Source organism: Xiphias gladius, chromosome 6 (assembly GCF_016859285.1).
Source record: "Xiphias gladius isolate SHS-SW01 ecotype Sanya breed wild chromosome 6, ASM1685928v1, whole genome shotgun sequence".
Taxonomy (NCBI): domain Eukaryota; kingdom Metazoa; phylum Chordata; class Actinopteri; order Istiophoriformes; family Xiphiidae; genus Xiphias; species Xiphias gladius.
Genome location: NC_053405.1, coordinates 5850903 through 5868191, shown reverse-complemented (window position 1 = coordinate 5868191; position 17289 = coordinate 5850903). Strand labels below are relative to the sequence as shown.

The following is a 17289-nucleotide window of genomic DNA, read 5'->3' as shown; positions in this document are numbered from 1 at the left end:
TTTTTTTTTTTTCCTATTTTGGCTGATTGTACATCTTTTCAGACTGGGATTGATTGACATCTGCCAGCCTCAGCATGGAGGAGGTCTAATCACACCCAATAACTGCAAACAGCTGTGTGTGGCTGTGCGGAGCCTTTACTGTTGTGTCACATGTTGTGGGGAAAAAAAAAAACCCTGCTACAGAACAAATACCAGTAAATGGCCATGAAATAGGGAAAGCTATTATTAAATGATCTGTGTGTGTGTGTGTGTGTGTGTGTGTTTTAACTGAAGATCTAAACAACCTCCACAGCTCAGCAAGTAAAACTTTATTAGATGGGTGAGGTGTTGCACCAGACTGGGCGGCGTCATATTAATCTGCAGCAAATGGTCACACAAATGTCTTTTGTCCTGCTCCTTGCTGGTCATTATTTAGGCCTGCAAGTAGAATGTTCATGCTCAGTTAATATATTATTTTCAAATCCATTTTTTTTTTTTGTCTATAAAACGGCACAATATTGTGAAAAATGGCCATCGCAATTTTCCAGCGTCCAGACCCAACTTAATAGGACATTATGAAATAAAGACATGAATAAGTGATTAAAATATATAATGTTGAAAGAACCCGGTACATTAAAAAAAACAAAAACTCAGCACATTATTTTGAAAGGCTGTTTTATCCTGCCGTTTTTCAAAATAAGTTCATTGCACGTCATGTTTGTGAATTAATTTATTCCACTTTTTTCTTTTTTTTTAAATCAGTCAGTCAAGTCAAACTGGGCCAGCAATGCGACTAGCTGTCTGCTTATCCAGACCAAAGCAACATTATTGGCTTATTCCATAATTGCATGCTTATGTATTTGTATGTATTTATGATTACTTCTGTCATAATTGCTTATTTATTTATAATTTAACAGTTTGGGTCTATATATTTAAAAGGATCAATCAGTTTTCAAAATTCTTCATTGATGTATCGATATTAATCGACCGATTGCCTCAACACAACTTAACCCTTAAAAATCTTTTTTCTTCTTTTAAACATAGTTTAATCATTTAAAACCTGCCAGCCTGCGAGTCTGCATATAAACTTTTTTAAATTGATCTTTACTTTAAATGAACGGCCCGTTCCGCGGCGCCATGTCAGACCGAGCGAAGCTTAAGTTGCCGTCCCCTCGATTTAAAGTCTTAATGAGGGAGCTCGGACACAATTAAGTGCATGGGAACGTCTCGGGCCGTTCATCGGTCGCTTCGTTTGGCTCCGGCCGGTCGACGTCTACGTCTCTCAGACTGAGTGCGGGTGAAAGAAGTCGCACTCCAAAGACTCGTTGCTTAAAAAACGTCTTTATTTTTCGTAAATAGAACCGCGTCTTCATAAACATCAGCTGTAGGACAGATGAGGAGGAGGAGGAGGAGGAAGAGCAGCAGCAGCAGCAGCAGGAGGAGGAGGACGGACAGACGCAGCGACAGACATCAGTCAGCAGAGGTGAAGAGCGACGATGAGGGTTTTTTAATTCATCGTCTGGCGAAGCGTGATTTACTGACGAGGGGCGGGAAGGAAAACGACTTCGACAGAGGCCGTTCGGCACCGGTGATCCGAGTCTCGCCGGGTGATGCTGAGTCACGGGACGCTCCGCTGCGGAAAACCGACGGGTTGACATTTTAATCTCCCAGTTCCGGTGGGTCCCCCCCCCTCTCTTTTTTTAGCTGATTCGATCAAGGAGACCTTAATTTGATTCCGGTCTGCAGACGGTGGCTGAGTTTCTCCCGAGAGCACCCCTGCACTGACGTCATCTGTCCCCGTTTCCACACGCGGTTCACGTCAAAAAGAAAAAAAAAAAAAAACCCGAGGCTTCTACACAGACTCACGGACACGAACCGAAGATGCCCGATTGACCCGCGTACAATTTCCGTCCACTGAATAGTTCGGGATCGGTCTTCACAGACAGTAGGTCCGGTCGCGGTGTGTGCACGAAGAACATCTTCCGAAGACTGAAACAAAAGTCTGATTTTTTTTTTTTTTTTTAGACGTTTCTCAAGCAGAGGCCCGAGACGACTGTACGTGTTCAATACACAAGCACTACTTCCAGAAGCAGGACCTCTCAAAACCACGGCTGAATTTTGAACGGGACCCCTAATTAAAGTGAGGACGGTGCTTCTGAGCGACGACATCTGGATCGGCATCTGGCGTGATAAAACCATTCAACGGTCGTCCGCTGATTTTACGCGGCCGAGTAACCCTCCCGCTCCTGGAAGTCCGCCAGAGGCCTCGCAGTGAGACCCGGCCGCTGCCGCGGAGGATCCGGTCTCGGATGTTTCCGGTGTCACATCCGAGCTTGAGGAAAATACATAGCCTCTGCTCTCAGGATCAACAGTGGTCTGGGGGGGGGTCACATCAGTGCCATTGGGGCCCCAATTACATTTGATGTTTAAAAAAAAAAAAAAAAAAAAACCTGCACCAGGATATACAGGATAAAAACTTTTCACTCAGCACAGGTGACAGAAACAGAAACACCAAGTGTTCAGACTGTTAAACCAAGAAATTGTTACAAACTCACGTAGACTTTCAAAGCTCAGCTCGTTTTCATTATTGAATCTTACTTCGTCCTGCTCCTTTGCACAATGGCAGGTTGTTTCTTTGCAGATTTCCGGTGTAATTTTAAAATGTCCCCTTTTTCGAAGTTTTCCTTTCGATCGGGAAAAACAGGGCGCGGATGGTGATGTGATTGACTGTTGCTTACAGTAGAGTTTGGATTTTCGTCGTGGTAAACATACAGTGGCCTCTTGTCTTACTTATTGTATATCTATGTTAATGACTGTTAATATGCTGGCCTATGTCTTAGTATCTCATCTATTTCATTTTGAGCACTTCGAGTTTCCGTCGTACCCCCTGGAAGGTTATAGTACTTTTTTCCTCCTCTCTTTCCTCTCTTTCCTTTCTGTCTGTCTTTGGCACCATAAGGGCTGGGTGATGATTCAATACGGTCATCTACCGACCTTTACCTGAGTCACACCATATAGGACGTTGTGATCACAGTTACCATTTCACGTGATGGTGTCGGCGTTCACGACCTTTGTGCAGGTGAACTACTAACAACATCGGTGTGATCCGAGATCTTTCGCGTCATGTCCCATGTATCGACGTCAGACAAACATCGCGTGTTGCTCGCAGCCACATCATCGCCCGGTCCCTGCTCACCGTTGTGTGCGCGGTACGCACCGTCACACCGATTTGCACACATTAAAAGGGTAAGTTCACAATTTTTTTTTTTTTTTTAAAAACACGCTTCCAGTGGAAGTGATAGGGGGACAAAATCCACATTCTGCGCACTGTGAGGGGACTTTACACTAAAAATACTAACTTTGGAAAATACCTACTTGATTTGTCTACCTCAAGCAGCTGAAGCCTTTAGAAGGCATCTGTGGATTCCCCCCCCCCCTCCTCTCTTACAATGAAGTTGTGTTGAGAAGAGATCGATTCACGGCCGGTTTGGACAGGGAAACAATCACAGCGGTCAATAACTCTCTCAAAGTGCATATGGTCATGTTGGTATTGTTTTAAGATAGAATTGGAGGGAAAAAAAAAACATATATATATATAAACTATCCTTTAACAGAAAGCTTGTGGTAAGAACTAGGGGTGCGGAGTTGGAAAGACAGAGGCATTTACCAGGCACGGAGGGTTTAAGGAACGACGCTGTTTAGTTTCATTATGGGAATAGCAAGAGCCAGTGTTTTTGACCTGTATGACGGACCTTAGGATAGGATATCTTGGACGCAACAACATCAAATTTGACCCCTCTCTTGTTTTTAATCTATTAAAGGGGGTACTCTGGATTTAGTATAGCACTTCCATAAAGTAGGGGGACTTGTACAGGACAGATTCAAACAAGTACTGTCCAAATTATTGCAGCTAAGGCTGAGATAATCCCATTTAAAGTCCTACTGGTAAATTCCTAGTCAAGCGCCGATAATGCAACTAAATAGCACCTTTCGTTAGACCTTCCCTGCTTGAGAAATGCCCTCATCTTCTCATCTTTCAAACTCCAAGCTCCTAGTTTATAATGACAAACATTTTTCTTGTCATATTTTTCCAAGTCCCGAGCCAAAAATCAAGATGACATCACCAGGGTTATTTTCTCGGACTTTGCAAAAGCTCTGTACAGACGACGACCGTTTTACGGGCTGGGTAGTTCTAAAATTGACAAAAAAAAAATTACCTGTGTGTGTAAAATCAGTGGAGTGCCCCTTTTAAACAGCATTAACATGTGATTCTACTAATCCAGGTACATATAAGATATCATAGGTGCATCAAAGTAGACATTTTAATATCAAATATGAGGTCAAATGGTTAAAAAGAAGGAAAAAAAAAAAAAAAGTTATTTCCTTTGTAAATGTGGCCTAAGGTGCTTATTGGAAATAGGATTTAGAACAACAATATGATGATCAGTATCCATTGGATGGAGTGATTTTAACTGGAACGGTCCTTTTTAAACGTTCTGTAACATACTCACAATCCTGGTTATTTCCGGTGTGCAGCTGCCACCTTTCAGGTGAGTTTAGACAGAGGTTCAGCCTCCTGATTACAGATCTAGGATCAAGTAAAACGTCTCGGGAAGTTGCTGCATTCTGGCCATTTACAGGACCAACAGATATACTGATATGTACAAAAAAAAAAGTTTTACACAAACAGGAAAAAAGTACTGCAATGATGAAGACATTTTCATTGCCAGGTGCGCCTGTGGGAACAGAAGGGATATAACAGGCCCAGGTATGCGTCAAACAATGTCTGCCATATAGAAAATAAATATCAAGAATATTCAATGAATTGACAAGAATATGAACGACTCAGATTTCGTGCTGCTGAGGGACAACGAAGCGTCTTCAAGCGGTAACCATAGCGTAACAGGAGCATCCTATGACCCTTCATGTTCCCTGTGTGAGCTGAGGCATGTACTGGTCATTGTTGTGTGGTTCTTGATGTCAAGTTTAAAACGGTTGTCTTGACCAGTTTCTACATTACACTTCTGTCAGCTCTCAGTCACCTTCTGGAGTCAGCTGGATTCTCCTAAGAATAACAACTGACACTATTTTACTACTTTTACCTTTTTTTTTTTTTTGACGAGAAGAGACTATACATACATCAAAGAGAAACATCTGACCTTTAACCTGGTGGCAGCATGTGGTCACTTAGATCATACAACAGCTTACAAACAAAGTTATGTACCTTACTTCCTTCAACCAACATGGCTGCGATACAGAGGATCACACAGACACATACACACACACACCCTCAAAAGGTAGATAGAAACACACATGGAAAGAACAACGTAACAGCAAAAAAAAACCAAAAAACAAAAGCAAAAACATGATTCAGATGATTTCAATGGTGACAGACGAGCAATGATTTTGGAGCACAAAAAAAAAAGTGATTTTGATATGTGACTTGTGCAAATGCTCTGCTTTTCTTTTCATCTCTGTTGAAGCTGAATCATATTTATCTGATAAATCTATCCCTCTAAAGATAGAGACATTCTGCTGTCTGGGTCAACATGCATTATTCGTGATTTGGAAAAGCATCAAGCCATTAAAGCCATTTTTGTCCGACCGAAATCAAAATGGTACCATTATCTGATCCGATACTTTGGGAATATTTTTAGGCACCTAAGAGGGATGATTCTCTCTCGAATTCTGTTTGTACAGATGTTATAAAACCTGATTAGGTCCATTTTGCAGCCTTGAATCATTTCATTACCTCAAAATATTCCCTGTCCTCATGGCTTTTAATGCTGTGATGCCTTTGCTTAACAGGCTGAATGAGAAAGGCATTCAAGGGGGAACAAGTACAAAGTAACAACAGGCCGAAACATCTTCTGTCTGTCTTAAATAATCTATCGATAATATAACCTCTTGAAAATGTATGGCTTTTTAAACAGACCCCATCTGGCCTCCTTAAGAGCGACCCACCAGGGAGACAGAGGCCTGAACAGTAAGACGCGAAAGCAGCATGAATAATAATAATAGTCGTCTTAACAACAATATAAGCTTCTGTACAAATCAGGCACAAAAATAAACACATTTTCTGTTAAACTCCAGTCTGAATCCTTTGGTCTTTGGTACCAGAGTAGAGATGAAGCTCCACGTACAGCATTGAGGGAATACGGCAGGCCTTAAGGAAACAAGTTAGCAGAACTGCTGGATCAACAAAGGCTCTGGATGCTACGGGGCTGTGGATGGTCTAGCCTTTTCCCTTTCAATCTGAATGAGAACTGAAGGTGCAGCAGTGAGGCTGATAGCTCAAAGAAACAATCGACTGGAAATTTATGGAAACAATGGGATGATGGGCCTCAGCTGCTAGCCAACACTTCTGAGATGTTTTCCTGAAGTAGTCTGACTCTGCTGAGCTTCTTGTCCTGGTGCTACATGGATGATCCCGGTTTGTGACGTCACCAAAACCACCTCAGTCCTGCAGTGAGCATAGTCAACTTGACCAAACCAGCTAGGTTAGGTCACAGGCCTCAGGCTACAATGCTTCCAGCAGGGGTAATGCCTGACGTTAGCTAACAAGAAGTCCAGACTATCAGGAATCTTCATTCTGTGTGTACGAATATGTAAGACTTACAAGGTCATTTTAATGCCAATTGCAAAAAAAAAAAAAAAAAAGAACATAAGTTTTGCAACTTTATTGAAAATGACCAATAAATAGCTGTAAGAGTTCATAAAACTTGTCTAATCTCAGAGCGCAGTACCTGTGAGCTGATAAGTTAAATTTAAGACTCAACATGTCTTCTTTAACTAATTTTAAAAAGGTAGTTAATTTAAATATAATATTTTCAGATTATTCTGCAGGAGTCGTTAGCAGCGGGAATCTGATAATTGTTGCTGCAAAGCTGTGCCGACTTGAGCTTCCTATAGGAGTAGGTCCACGGATGTCTGCTTCATGCCCTGCTGACACGCACCACACTTCATGTTTCATTTCCTTTCATGCTGCAGCTCCCATCCGACATCCTTTTCAATCTCTCTACCGAGAATTGATTCACTCTGGGACACAAATTGCTGGACGAGAAAAGCAGCCTGCTGCAACAAGCCAAGTCCTTTGGTTTCAAAAGATGCCACAGCTCCTGCTCCCGAGTCCGCTTTAGCATCCAGCTGCATTGAGTTTAAACTGAAGAAGCTCTTTAAAATGGTGGCAGAGGTGAGGGGGTGTGATTATGACTCATAGCGAGATGGTAGCTCTTCCCCAGCTCTTTGCGGTACAGTCAGTGGCCCTGGGAGTCAGCAGTGGGTGGCCTCGATGGGGGACAGCGTCAGGATGCTGCGATCGTTGGAGTAGAGGTTCTCTGTGTCACTCCAAGACCTGGAAACAGGCAGCAGCGGCCGAGGGTTAGGAGACTGACGCTGAGAGTGTGTGTGTGTGTGTGTGTGTAAAATGAGAGAAGCAGAGAAGAGTGAGGGACAGAAGAGTGAGGAGTTAGTGATGGGTGTGATGGTGTTAGTGCTGAGTATCAAAAGTCTCTCCTCATTCACTCACACTAATCCAGGCCTATAAGGGCAGGCCCAGTTTCAGAGAATTATTTTATCAAATTTAAAAAAAAAAAAAAAAAAGTTTTCAAATCAGTATTTTTTTTCCTGTAATTGGTTAGAAATACGCAGGGCTCAATGGGAAAAAGGTGATTTCACCTATACGCACCCATCAGAGATTGGCAATGTTTGAATTATAATGTAATTACTAATAATTGTAGGCTTGAACTACACCCTTGTAGTGCTCAGTTTTTGAGTGCTTTACTTCATGTTGTTGTTAGCAAAGATTTGAAGCATAGTTTTCAGGGGTTTTAAGAACTTACTAATGATAGCTGGGGTTAAAATTCAGGCAAATTTAAAATCTAAAACGCCTACAGATGACAATTCCAGCGTACCGTTGAACGAGGCATAGCTATTAAAGATAAAAATATTAGACAAAGTGCACCAGAAAAAGTAATTGTTGAGGGTCATTTAAGTATAATTGTGTTCAGTAAAGCAGGTACAATGACTACGGGACATTGTATTACCAAAGCAGTTCTGTATTAAATTTATAGAATACATACAGAACACAGAAACATGGATGCACTATAAACAAAACTACGTCAAAACCTAGTGTATGGCTGGTGAAATATGCAAAATTGAGGATGTAGTTGAAAACTGTTGTGGAACAGCTGTGAACAACTACTTTCAATGGAAAGTAGCTAAAGCCTGCTGGAAAAGTCACTAAATGGTGCTCGATGGCGTAGTACACTAATTAGCATATTCATGGCGTCATTGCGTTGTATTTGCCTTCTGCCTACTGTTAGCCGGTCTCGGTCCTTTATCTGTTTGCTTCTCTCCTACTCTCTGTGCTCACATATACAGTAATTTAATACAGCTGAATTCCCAATAAAACCGTTCTCATTAAAAAAAAAATTCAGATTCTGTTGTCAGACAATGGAACAAGTATGAAATAGTGACTGAAACGCGGCCCATTAAGACCACATGTTAACCAGCAGTCACTTCCAAGCCATTTCCAAGCTGCTGCTCTGCACCGCTAAAATCCTGATTTTATAACCGCGATGTCACAATACACACAAGTTAAAGACAACGGCATTTCATTTTGAAAGAGCAAAGGGCATTGGGGAAACTCTTGGCTGGCTGACTGATGGTGTAGCTTTATCACTCAGTCATTCAGCGACATTCGCGTTTATAGGGCTAGCCTCGCTGTTGCGGTCCAGCCAAAAATAAGGCCACCTATTACTGCACGGAGTAAGGCCTTATTTTTTTCAACTATAGGTTGATGCTGAGACCCTGATCTAGATCAACAAAAAACAGGCTGGGGGAAAAAAACAAAAACAAAAAACAACAACATGTTAATTTATGGGTATATCCATTTTTTTCTCCATTAGCGTAAAAAGCAGCAGTGAGTAGATCCATGTCCTCCGAGTGCTTGGAAATGCAAATGATGCAGATGTCTTAGGTGCTAAGGTGGGGTCATGGTTTAGATCTGATAAAGCTATTTGGTGACACCACACCAGTACTGTATGTCACATACAAAAGGTGAAAGGTATTTGTGGCAAATGCTTGCTACCTGTTAAAAACACAAATCTATCCTTTTAAATTTGTGTATAATAAACACTGTAAAATACTGTAAGCCATTCACATTATTGAAACCAATTTTGTTGTGCCTCCGCTTTTTTCTTAGAGGTGGAAGGAAATGAGGGGAGACTTGAGCTACTCAACCCACTGATATAAGTCAAGCCAATCACCATAAAAAGAAATAAATCATGATAAACAAGCATCAACAACATTCTTCCCTCACAGTGTATCATCTGCTCCCAAAATAACCAGGATTAGTATCTGATTTTCTGCACGCAAAAAAATTTACATCTCAAAGTTTGGCTGGCTATTTAAATATCTTGACAAGAAAAATAGGTATAGTACTTTACTGTCTTTTTCCACAACATTAAACATATGTATATAGTATAAAATTAATGATATACTGTATATATTGCATAAAAAAAGGGCACAATCCTTTTTCCGTTAGCTTACACAGTCTTATCCTTTTGTGAACCGCCCAAAACATTTAAGGTAGATAGCTAGACCAGAAAAGAAAAAAAAAAACAAAAAAAATTAAAAACATGGATACATCATGAGAGTCACAGCTTGCCACTGTTAAAGGTCACAACAAACAAACCTCCACCGTAATCACTCACGTCAAAGTTGAACCTGACTCAGTGATAAGAGCTTTTCTCTCAAAGCCCCAACAGGGAGGAGCGTGGAGACTGTGGCTCAACATCCTCTGAGTTCAAACAGTACTTCCATTCTGGCTGCTACACCTGATTTTCACAAGACTGCACAAGTAAGGCTTTACTAATGTGCAGCTTTAATACACTAAATTGTTTTCTAGCTGAAAATGACGAGAACACCACTGTCGAACGTCAGACGTCCTCAACGTCGATTTTCTAATTTTCTTACCTGTCCATTCCCATTTTTAGATATTTGATTTCTAAATGTCAGTTGCTCTATTCCGAATAATTCTCATGACCTTTAACACTGCTCTCTGAGATGAAGACAACCGTTTTAAGACCTGGTAAACAGGAAAACAGGGTCACTCAGGGACTTTTAAATAGGCTGATGACTCAAATGTGGGATTGACTGGAGGCACTCTCACGTGCTACATCACTAGATCAGCTGTCTACCAGGGCTGGGATCAAACTCAAACATCTCAGTGCTAAAACCATCTTTGCCCCCCCGGGTTATGACAGAACAAAGAGGATGTTAGCACCAAAACAATTTTGGGATAAGCCAGTGGGAACATGAACCCAAGAAAAGAACAGAACAGGCAGATTTCTGACAAGATGGAGCTCACAGGGGACATTAACAGCGCAAGAATAATTAATCTGGAAGGTTCGAACAACATTATGCAGATTTCAGACACATAGCGACAAGGACACAGAAAGACAGAGAGGACAGAAAAAGATTAATGCAAGAGGAGGAGTGCGTCAGGAGGCACAAATACATACCGGTATACACTGTGTACAAAATACCAAAGGCAACAGCAGCCCCCATGCAACAAGACAGAGTCTGGGCATTCTTGTTTTTAGCCTCTAGTTGACAAGGCCAGTGGAGAAGGTAAACTCCACCTGCCTGGAACACCCCAGGTTATAAAACAAGGATGCCCTCAAAGTTGGCCTCTTCTCAGAAGCACATATAAGGCTTCAGGATCCAGTAGAAAAAGACTAACAGATGAAGGAAGGAGCAAAAAAAAAAAAAAAAAAAAAAACCCTCTAAGACTACACTTCCCAGCAGCTCATCTGGTTTAGCATGTGGTCTGTGGAGAGGAGCAAGGGATGTCAGACAGTGGTTTAATCTCCATCCAAGGATTTATTTATTTATTTTTTATTCTAATGCATTATGTTAGAGAAGATGAACAGATGTGGAAATTTAATAAAATTTTGAAGGTACAAACAAACAGTTTTTGAAGCAGGCTTGAAGGACTAAGTTTGCTGATGAAATAATCATGAAGGATAGTTGAATTTTGTTTCACTACGGCTCACAAGCGGCTTTGAATGTTTAGATTTTTTTGTGGATGCATGCCTGCTAATTGTTGCATCCAAACAGTGACATCCAACATCCAACAAGTGAAATTCTTTATTTTCAACTGCAAAAATGTTTTTTGATTCCAAGAAGCTTTTTTGCAAATGCCAATGAAAAAGCCTTCTTAATCTGCATTTTCTTTTTTTCCTACGTTTCAAAGGTCTGAGTAAAGCTTGCTTGACATGTGGATGGAGACGCAGCTGCTGGGAAGTGACAAGTACACACAGGCATCTATCTCGTTTATTATGAAAAACATCTTTGACTCCTGACATCCGTTTCTGTTCCTACTTTGTTGCCCCAAGACATTATTCAGCTGTGGCTAGCATTCAATGCTGCAAAAACAGGCCAAGTCAAGCAGCGAGCTACAGTTGGGTTCCCAATAAATATCAGATAAATTCTTTATGTATTATATAAGTTGTAAATATGCTTGCTATATGTCCCTTACTGTCACTAAGCATGTTATATAGGACTGGGTGAATATATTCCCTTTCCCCTATGGCAGTATCCTAGCATTAAGGCCAAATGTGGGCTCATGTGAGTCTCAGTAGTTGCTCAATTGCTGTCTGTGGTTTTTTTCTGCTTTATTTCCTTAAACCTAGAAGCTGAAGAGGAGAGGAGGGGAAGGACGGACAAAGGTATGTGGTAAGCAAAAGGTGGGCAAGAAGGTGAGGAAGGGTGAGGAGAGTTTAGGCAAGGAAAGGAGAGGAGGGATAAAAACTGAACCTGCAGATTCAGCCTCAATTCTATAATTAGAAAGTGCTTTTTTGTATTTACAGCATAAAGCACGCCTAAGCAAAACATTTTACTTACGTTCATTGTTTATGTTTATCTGTCTAGGATTAAAAATAGACTGCTGTTTGCCCAACCGGAAGAATCTATTTGGTTGATTCATGCCAACGTCAGAAAGCAAATCAATCAATCCCACAGGAAGAAGTTCGTATAAACTCAATCATGTATTTAGTGGTAATTTGACCCTGAAATGATGGGAATAGTTTCCTTTCTTTCAGTGAACTGACCCTGACATCAATTGAAATAGATTATTTTATGTTGCATATCCCACCCAGCATTGTCTGAGGAAAACAGAATGGTATAAATATTAAATTGCAAGTCCCAATTTATCCAATCGACTGGCTCAATCAGAGTTCAAAATTATCAGATGATGTGTAAGATTATTTGCACTGCGGGCGTAGCTGAGTAATAAAGTTACAGCCAGTCGCAATTTTGTGTGTCTTACAATAAGAATACCCATTAGACTGCTGTATCCCTCAGACCTGACTGAGATGAGTCTTCTCAACAACAGCGAATTTGAAGGTTGCTGTCCAGAGAGGCTGAAGGGGGAGGGCGAGGAACAGTGCATCCCTTATTTGACCTGCATGCTGTCATAACTTCCTCACTCACTCACACACACACACACGCGCACACGCACACACGCTAGTGCCCATAACACCTGAATGTGCAAGGTCTACTGCAAAAGACTCACACACAAAGAACAAGAATCTTCATTACTGATCTGATCAATACTGAGCGTCCCGAGCCGTTTTGGGGAATATCGATTGCTCAGCAGAAAGAGCTGATCAGGTCAATCAATGACCCCACAGAGTCACTGGGATTCAGGTAAAAAGACACAATAACACTGCAACTGCAGACTGAGCAGACCAGGAACTGTGAACTCAGCCTACCTATCTTTAAAGCTGCAATAGGCAAAATGTTTTATTTAAAAAAAAAAAAAAAAATTAAGTTTTTGATGTTTCATCATCCTTTATCACAAAGTTGAGCTGCAGCAGAGAAGAAATTTTATCTGCACTTACTGAGAGCTCACTTTGTGCAATAAACGGACATCATGTTTCATTATTTTTACCTCTCACTGCCATTTAGGGCTGCCAAAACGCAAAATTGCCAAGTGCAGCTTTGAAAGCTAAGTTGCAACAGCCTCCCACTTATGAAGCACTTCACATCTCTTAAATCATAGGTTAATACTAGAGATGTGCACACCCACATTTTGGTGTTTGGATCATATATGATTCGACTAGCATACCAATGTCTGGCTTCATCTCAACCAGAGAAGCTCTCCAATGAACAAGAGGAACTAATGCGCAACATCGAAGCCAAACTAAAGCTATAAAGGTAACTTAATAATTGACATACAGTGTAGACATTGGTGTCATCTGTTAAAGTGCATTACAGCTTATACAGTTTTCCTTGAAAACTGGCTAATCAGGCTTACTCCCATTTGGACACCAACCTTTGAATTTAAGGTAGTATTGAACAGAAGAAGAGGAGATCCACAGGAAAGACAGAACAATAGATCATAGCATAGATGATTAGGACAAAGACACATGGGCTAATAGATCTGCCCTAATGTAGGGGCTACACAGACAAGACAGGTTAAATACTGTAGTGTAATATTGAGACCTGTTGGATGCCTGTATATTGCAGCAGGTCTCCATTCTACAGGCCTTAATAAAATTACTGGGACCCAAATTCTCCCTTGCTAGGCTGTAGAACATCTACATCTGCATGCTATGTAGAAGGCATGGCCATCACAATCTATTCAGTCATTGGTCTCTACGGTTTTGGTTACAAGGTGTACTGATATACTTCTGATAGTACATTACTGCGGATATGAGGTTAAGCACATCTTTCTGTTGTGTTAATAAAAATGTCCAGACTCTCCCAACAGAGACTTTGATGGAAATGAGAAACTCATAGTGCAGTCCATAATGGCTTGATCCACACATCTTGAGCCTCTAACTCCTCCTTCAGCTGCTTTCCCAAAGTCCTGCTAAGCCACACCCTTAAAAAAAGTCTCTAAAACCCAGCTCCCCCACAGCTGTATGCTCTCCCTATTATGAATTGGAACAAGTACGACTTACAATAAGGTTGTAGCCACATTACGGGCTATAGCAGTCAGAGCTGCAGCCCAAATTTTTGAAACCAAGAGGTGGTGACGGTTCATCGGGATTCATAATCATTGTTTGCTGTTGTTGTCCTCCTCCCCACCTGTTGCTGTGGCTGGACACGTGGCAATTGTTGGCACTGGCCTGGCACTGCCCGGTCATTTGCTCCAGGAAGTGGGCCAGGCGGGAACAGCCGCTCTGCCCATGTTGGTAGCAGCACAGGGACTCCACACAGCTGAGGGCCTGCGCCTGGGGGGCTGATAGAGACTGGAGGAGGGTGAAGAGGGTGAAAGGGTAGAAAAAGAACAAGAAAGGGTGAAGTGAAAAGTTGGGAGGATGGCATAGGTCGGGAACGTAGAAAGAGTAAAGAGAAGAGAGCATATTGACAAAAAGCAAAAGAGAAGGAAAGAGGGAAACGTGTGGACAAAGAGAAGAAAAGAGAATAAATTAATACCAACACAACATAGGTTGACTGGCACATTCTGACAGGATGATAAGGGTGACTGGAGGATGACATATTGCATGCTGTCACAAGAACAATGATGTACAGGGAAAACATTTCAAACATGCTACACAAGGGGGCTGAAATGTTGCAAATAAATATATAAATCATAAAACCAGTAAACATAGAAATAACAAAACAAAAAAAATCTTCCTTTATTGGCTAAGAAAGGTTGGGTGTTTTTTCTGTCAGGTTTTAAAAAACACAAGACATCTTAGGGACAAAGAGCTGCTGACAAGAATATACAATTACCACTGTACAGATAAAAACCTCTGGATTGAGCATTTATTTCTCTGCAAGCATTATATTATAGCATAGTGTTATAGTAGTATAGTATTACTATTAGAAATATTATAATCATTTTAATGTGCTCCTTCGAAGCAAGATGAACTGTCTCTCTGTTGCAGTTCCTCTAAACCTCAGCTAAGATCCTTCTGCCAGACTGTCATATTCATGATGGATCACTCAGCGTCCATTCCACATCCTGCAGTATAAACTAACCGTGATCCAGGGCCAGCCGATCAGAGTCATAGGCAGTAAGACAAGCCAAGCTCTTTTTCCTTTACTTCCCTGCCCTCAACATGATATTTCATTAAGTTTTATGTGGTGCTTAATAATCTAATCTTCGCACCAATTATATAACTCCATGTCTTTGGATTACATTGAATAAAAGATTTAATATTCTCAGATTTCAGGAAGTCCAGTCAAAGATCTGGGACACCCAGCCAATTTCTGTTTTAAAACAAGTACTGAAAGCTCCAGAGTGATCATATGAATATGTATAATAAGAGACAAGACAGTGTTGTCATCATCTATCCAGATATTTTTCCTTTCATATAAGTGAAAACCAAGTTGACAACAAGTGCAAAGAATAAACTCTCACTGCTTCATTAATAAGACTGGCACTGGTGGACAAAGCTGAATGAAGTTGCTGCCTAGAAACCTGTGGGATCAGGTGGCTCTGTTGATCTGAGTCAGCACCCGAGAGAGAGACAGTGTGTGAAGGAAAGGAGAGAGTGAAAAGCAGATTAAAAAAAAAAAAAAAGAAGAGAGAGAGAGCGAGAGAGAGAGAGATTTTACATTCATGTAGTTTGCATCTTGAACCCTCCTTTTCTACAGCATAAATTTACTCCGAGCATAACCTCAGAGTAAATTTTGTGACCCACCTGGTTCCTATAAGTCCAGAAATCAGGTTCTGTACTTTTTGCTTTTATCAATTACAGGCATCATCCGTTTCTCAAGACCTAAAATTAAGCTCTAAGGTATGGCAATTGAAAATTAAGTTAAACTTTAAAAACCTTTCCAGTTTCTTTCAGAATATGGAGAGCTAAGTAAACTCTAAAATGCTTATTTATGGTCTAGAATTAGCACATCAGGGATTTCGAAAATGGGCTTTTGTAGGAAACAATTTCTTAACTTTCATATTTTATCATTTGATGTTGTCTCCTCTGATGTAGCCTAAAATTGTCCTTTTTGTGTGGCTGAATGTGTGACCCATGTATTCCACATTGCTTTGGCTTATGATGTTGCTGTTACATTTCTCTGCAGCAGAAATTGGACACACTGTTGGCATGAAACCAAACTTCTGCTTCTTGGCCAAAAACCAAATATGAATTCTACTGGCAGTATCTGGTGTCTCTGGATAATAAATGCATGGTTTCACTCCTCCTCTATTAGAACATATTGCCTTTTTCTTTTTGAAAAAAAAAAAAAAAAAAGTTATACAAATTTATTTCTTGTTATTGCAACACAAGAATCACCACTTAAGCCCTGTGATAGCAAAGAGAAAAGATGAGGTTGTAGAATGTGATTATTCCAAACTCACATTCAGTCTAGATCACATAAAAAGCAGTAACAACAGCCAAGCCACAGCTGTAGCCATGAATGATAGTGTAGGCTAGTGTTCATTTGTTGGTGAGGTGTCCTTGATGTTTTATGTCCGTATGACCACATGGGTGATAAACACTGTTGGTTTTTCATCAACACTAAGATGACTGATTTACCTTGCTCTAACCAAAAAACACATTACATCAACCAGTGAAGCAGCAATCAGTCACCACAAAGGCATTGGTAGGCAGAGTTCAGACAGTGCAGTTTTCAGTGGCAGTCATGTTAGAATAAAAGTTATTCATCAGTGAGACAGACAGAGATGAACGGGAGCGAACAATCAACTGAACCAGCCACTTCACCACGACACTGTTTCTGAGGAATTCTTTTGTGCCATTACCTTTTCAGTTAAGTATCAACAACGCGATGTCCAGAGTAAAACCAGGCCAAACCAGATGATTAAAAGTTCTCTTGCAAACTGAGGTTTTCTGAGAAACGGAGGCCAGAATTGAAGGTTTTGTCATAAACTGACCAAGGCCTAAGTGAAAGCCATATGGGTGACATCATCCCCTGGATGATTTACTGTAGTAGCTACAGAGTTCAGCTGCAATTCATGGTCATCGTCCTTTTATTTAGAACATGATGTTGGTTTGCACAACTAAGAGTGCAGAGTGTCTTAGGCAATATCCTTCTGGTGACAGCATAACAAAATGTAATAATCTTGGGTTTATAGTAAGATATAGAACTAACAAAGCACACTCTTTATGTAGAGAAGATGAAAACACTGAACGTCTTAACTTATAGAGAAAAGAACTTATAGAAGTTACAAATCATACTTAAAATCATACCTGAAGAGCAAAAAGGATTTTATGAGGTATCAAATACTTACAAGTCTACAATGAAACATCATTCAGGCGTCAATATGGAGTAACATTACTAAATACGATGGGGAAAGATGGCCGAACGAAAACACAGTGAAGACAA

General features: G+C 40.7%; 1 protein-coding gene across 2 annotated transcripts in view; it reads right to left on the bottom strand.

The window, feature by feature from the left end:
- Window positions 1-5075: 5075 nt before the first annotated feature.
- The window catches only part of atp11b (ATPase phospholipid transporting 11B (putative)), a 53536-nt gene continuing 41322 nt past the window's right edge, over window positions 5076-17289 (bottom strand). For both annotated transcript variants that reach the window (XM_040129201.1, XM_040129203.1), the window contains exons 29-30: window positions 14080-14243; window positions 5076-7333 (exon numbers count right to left, since the gene is read on the bottom strand). In XM_040129201.1, coding sequence (XP_039985135.1) covers window positions 7252-7333; window positions 14080-14243 — 246 coding nt within the window. In that variant the 3' untranslated portion in view covers window positions 5076-7251. The remainder of the gene's footprint in view (window positions 7334-14079; window positions 14244-17289) is intronic.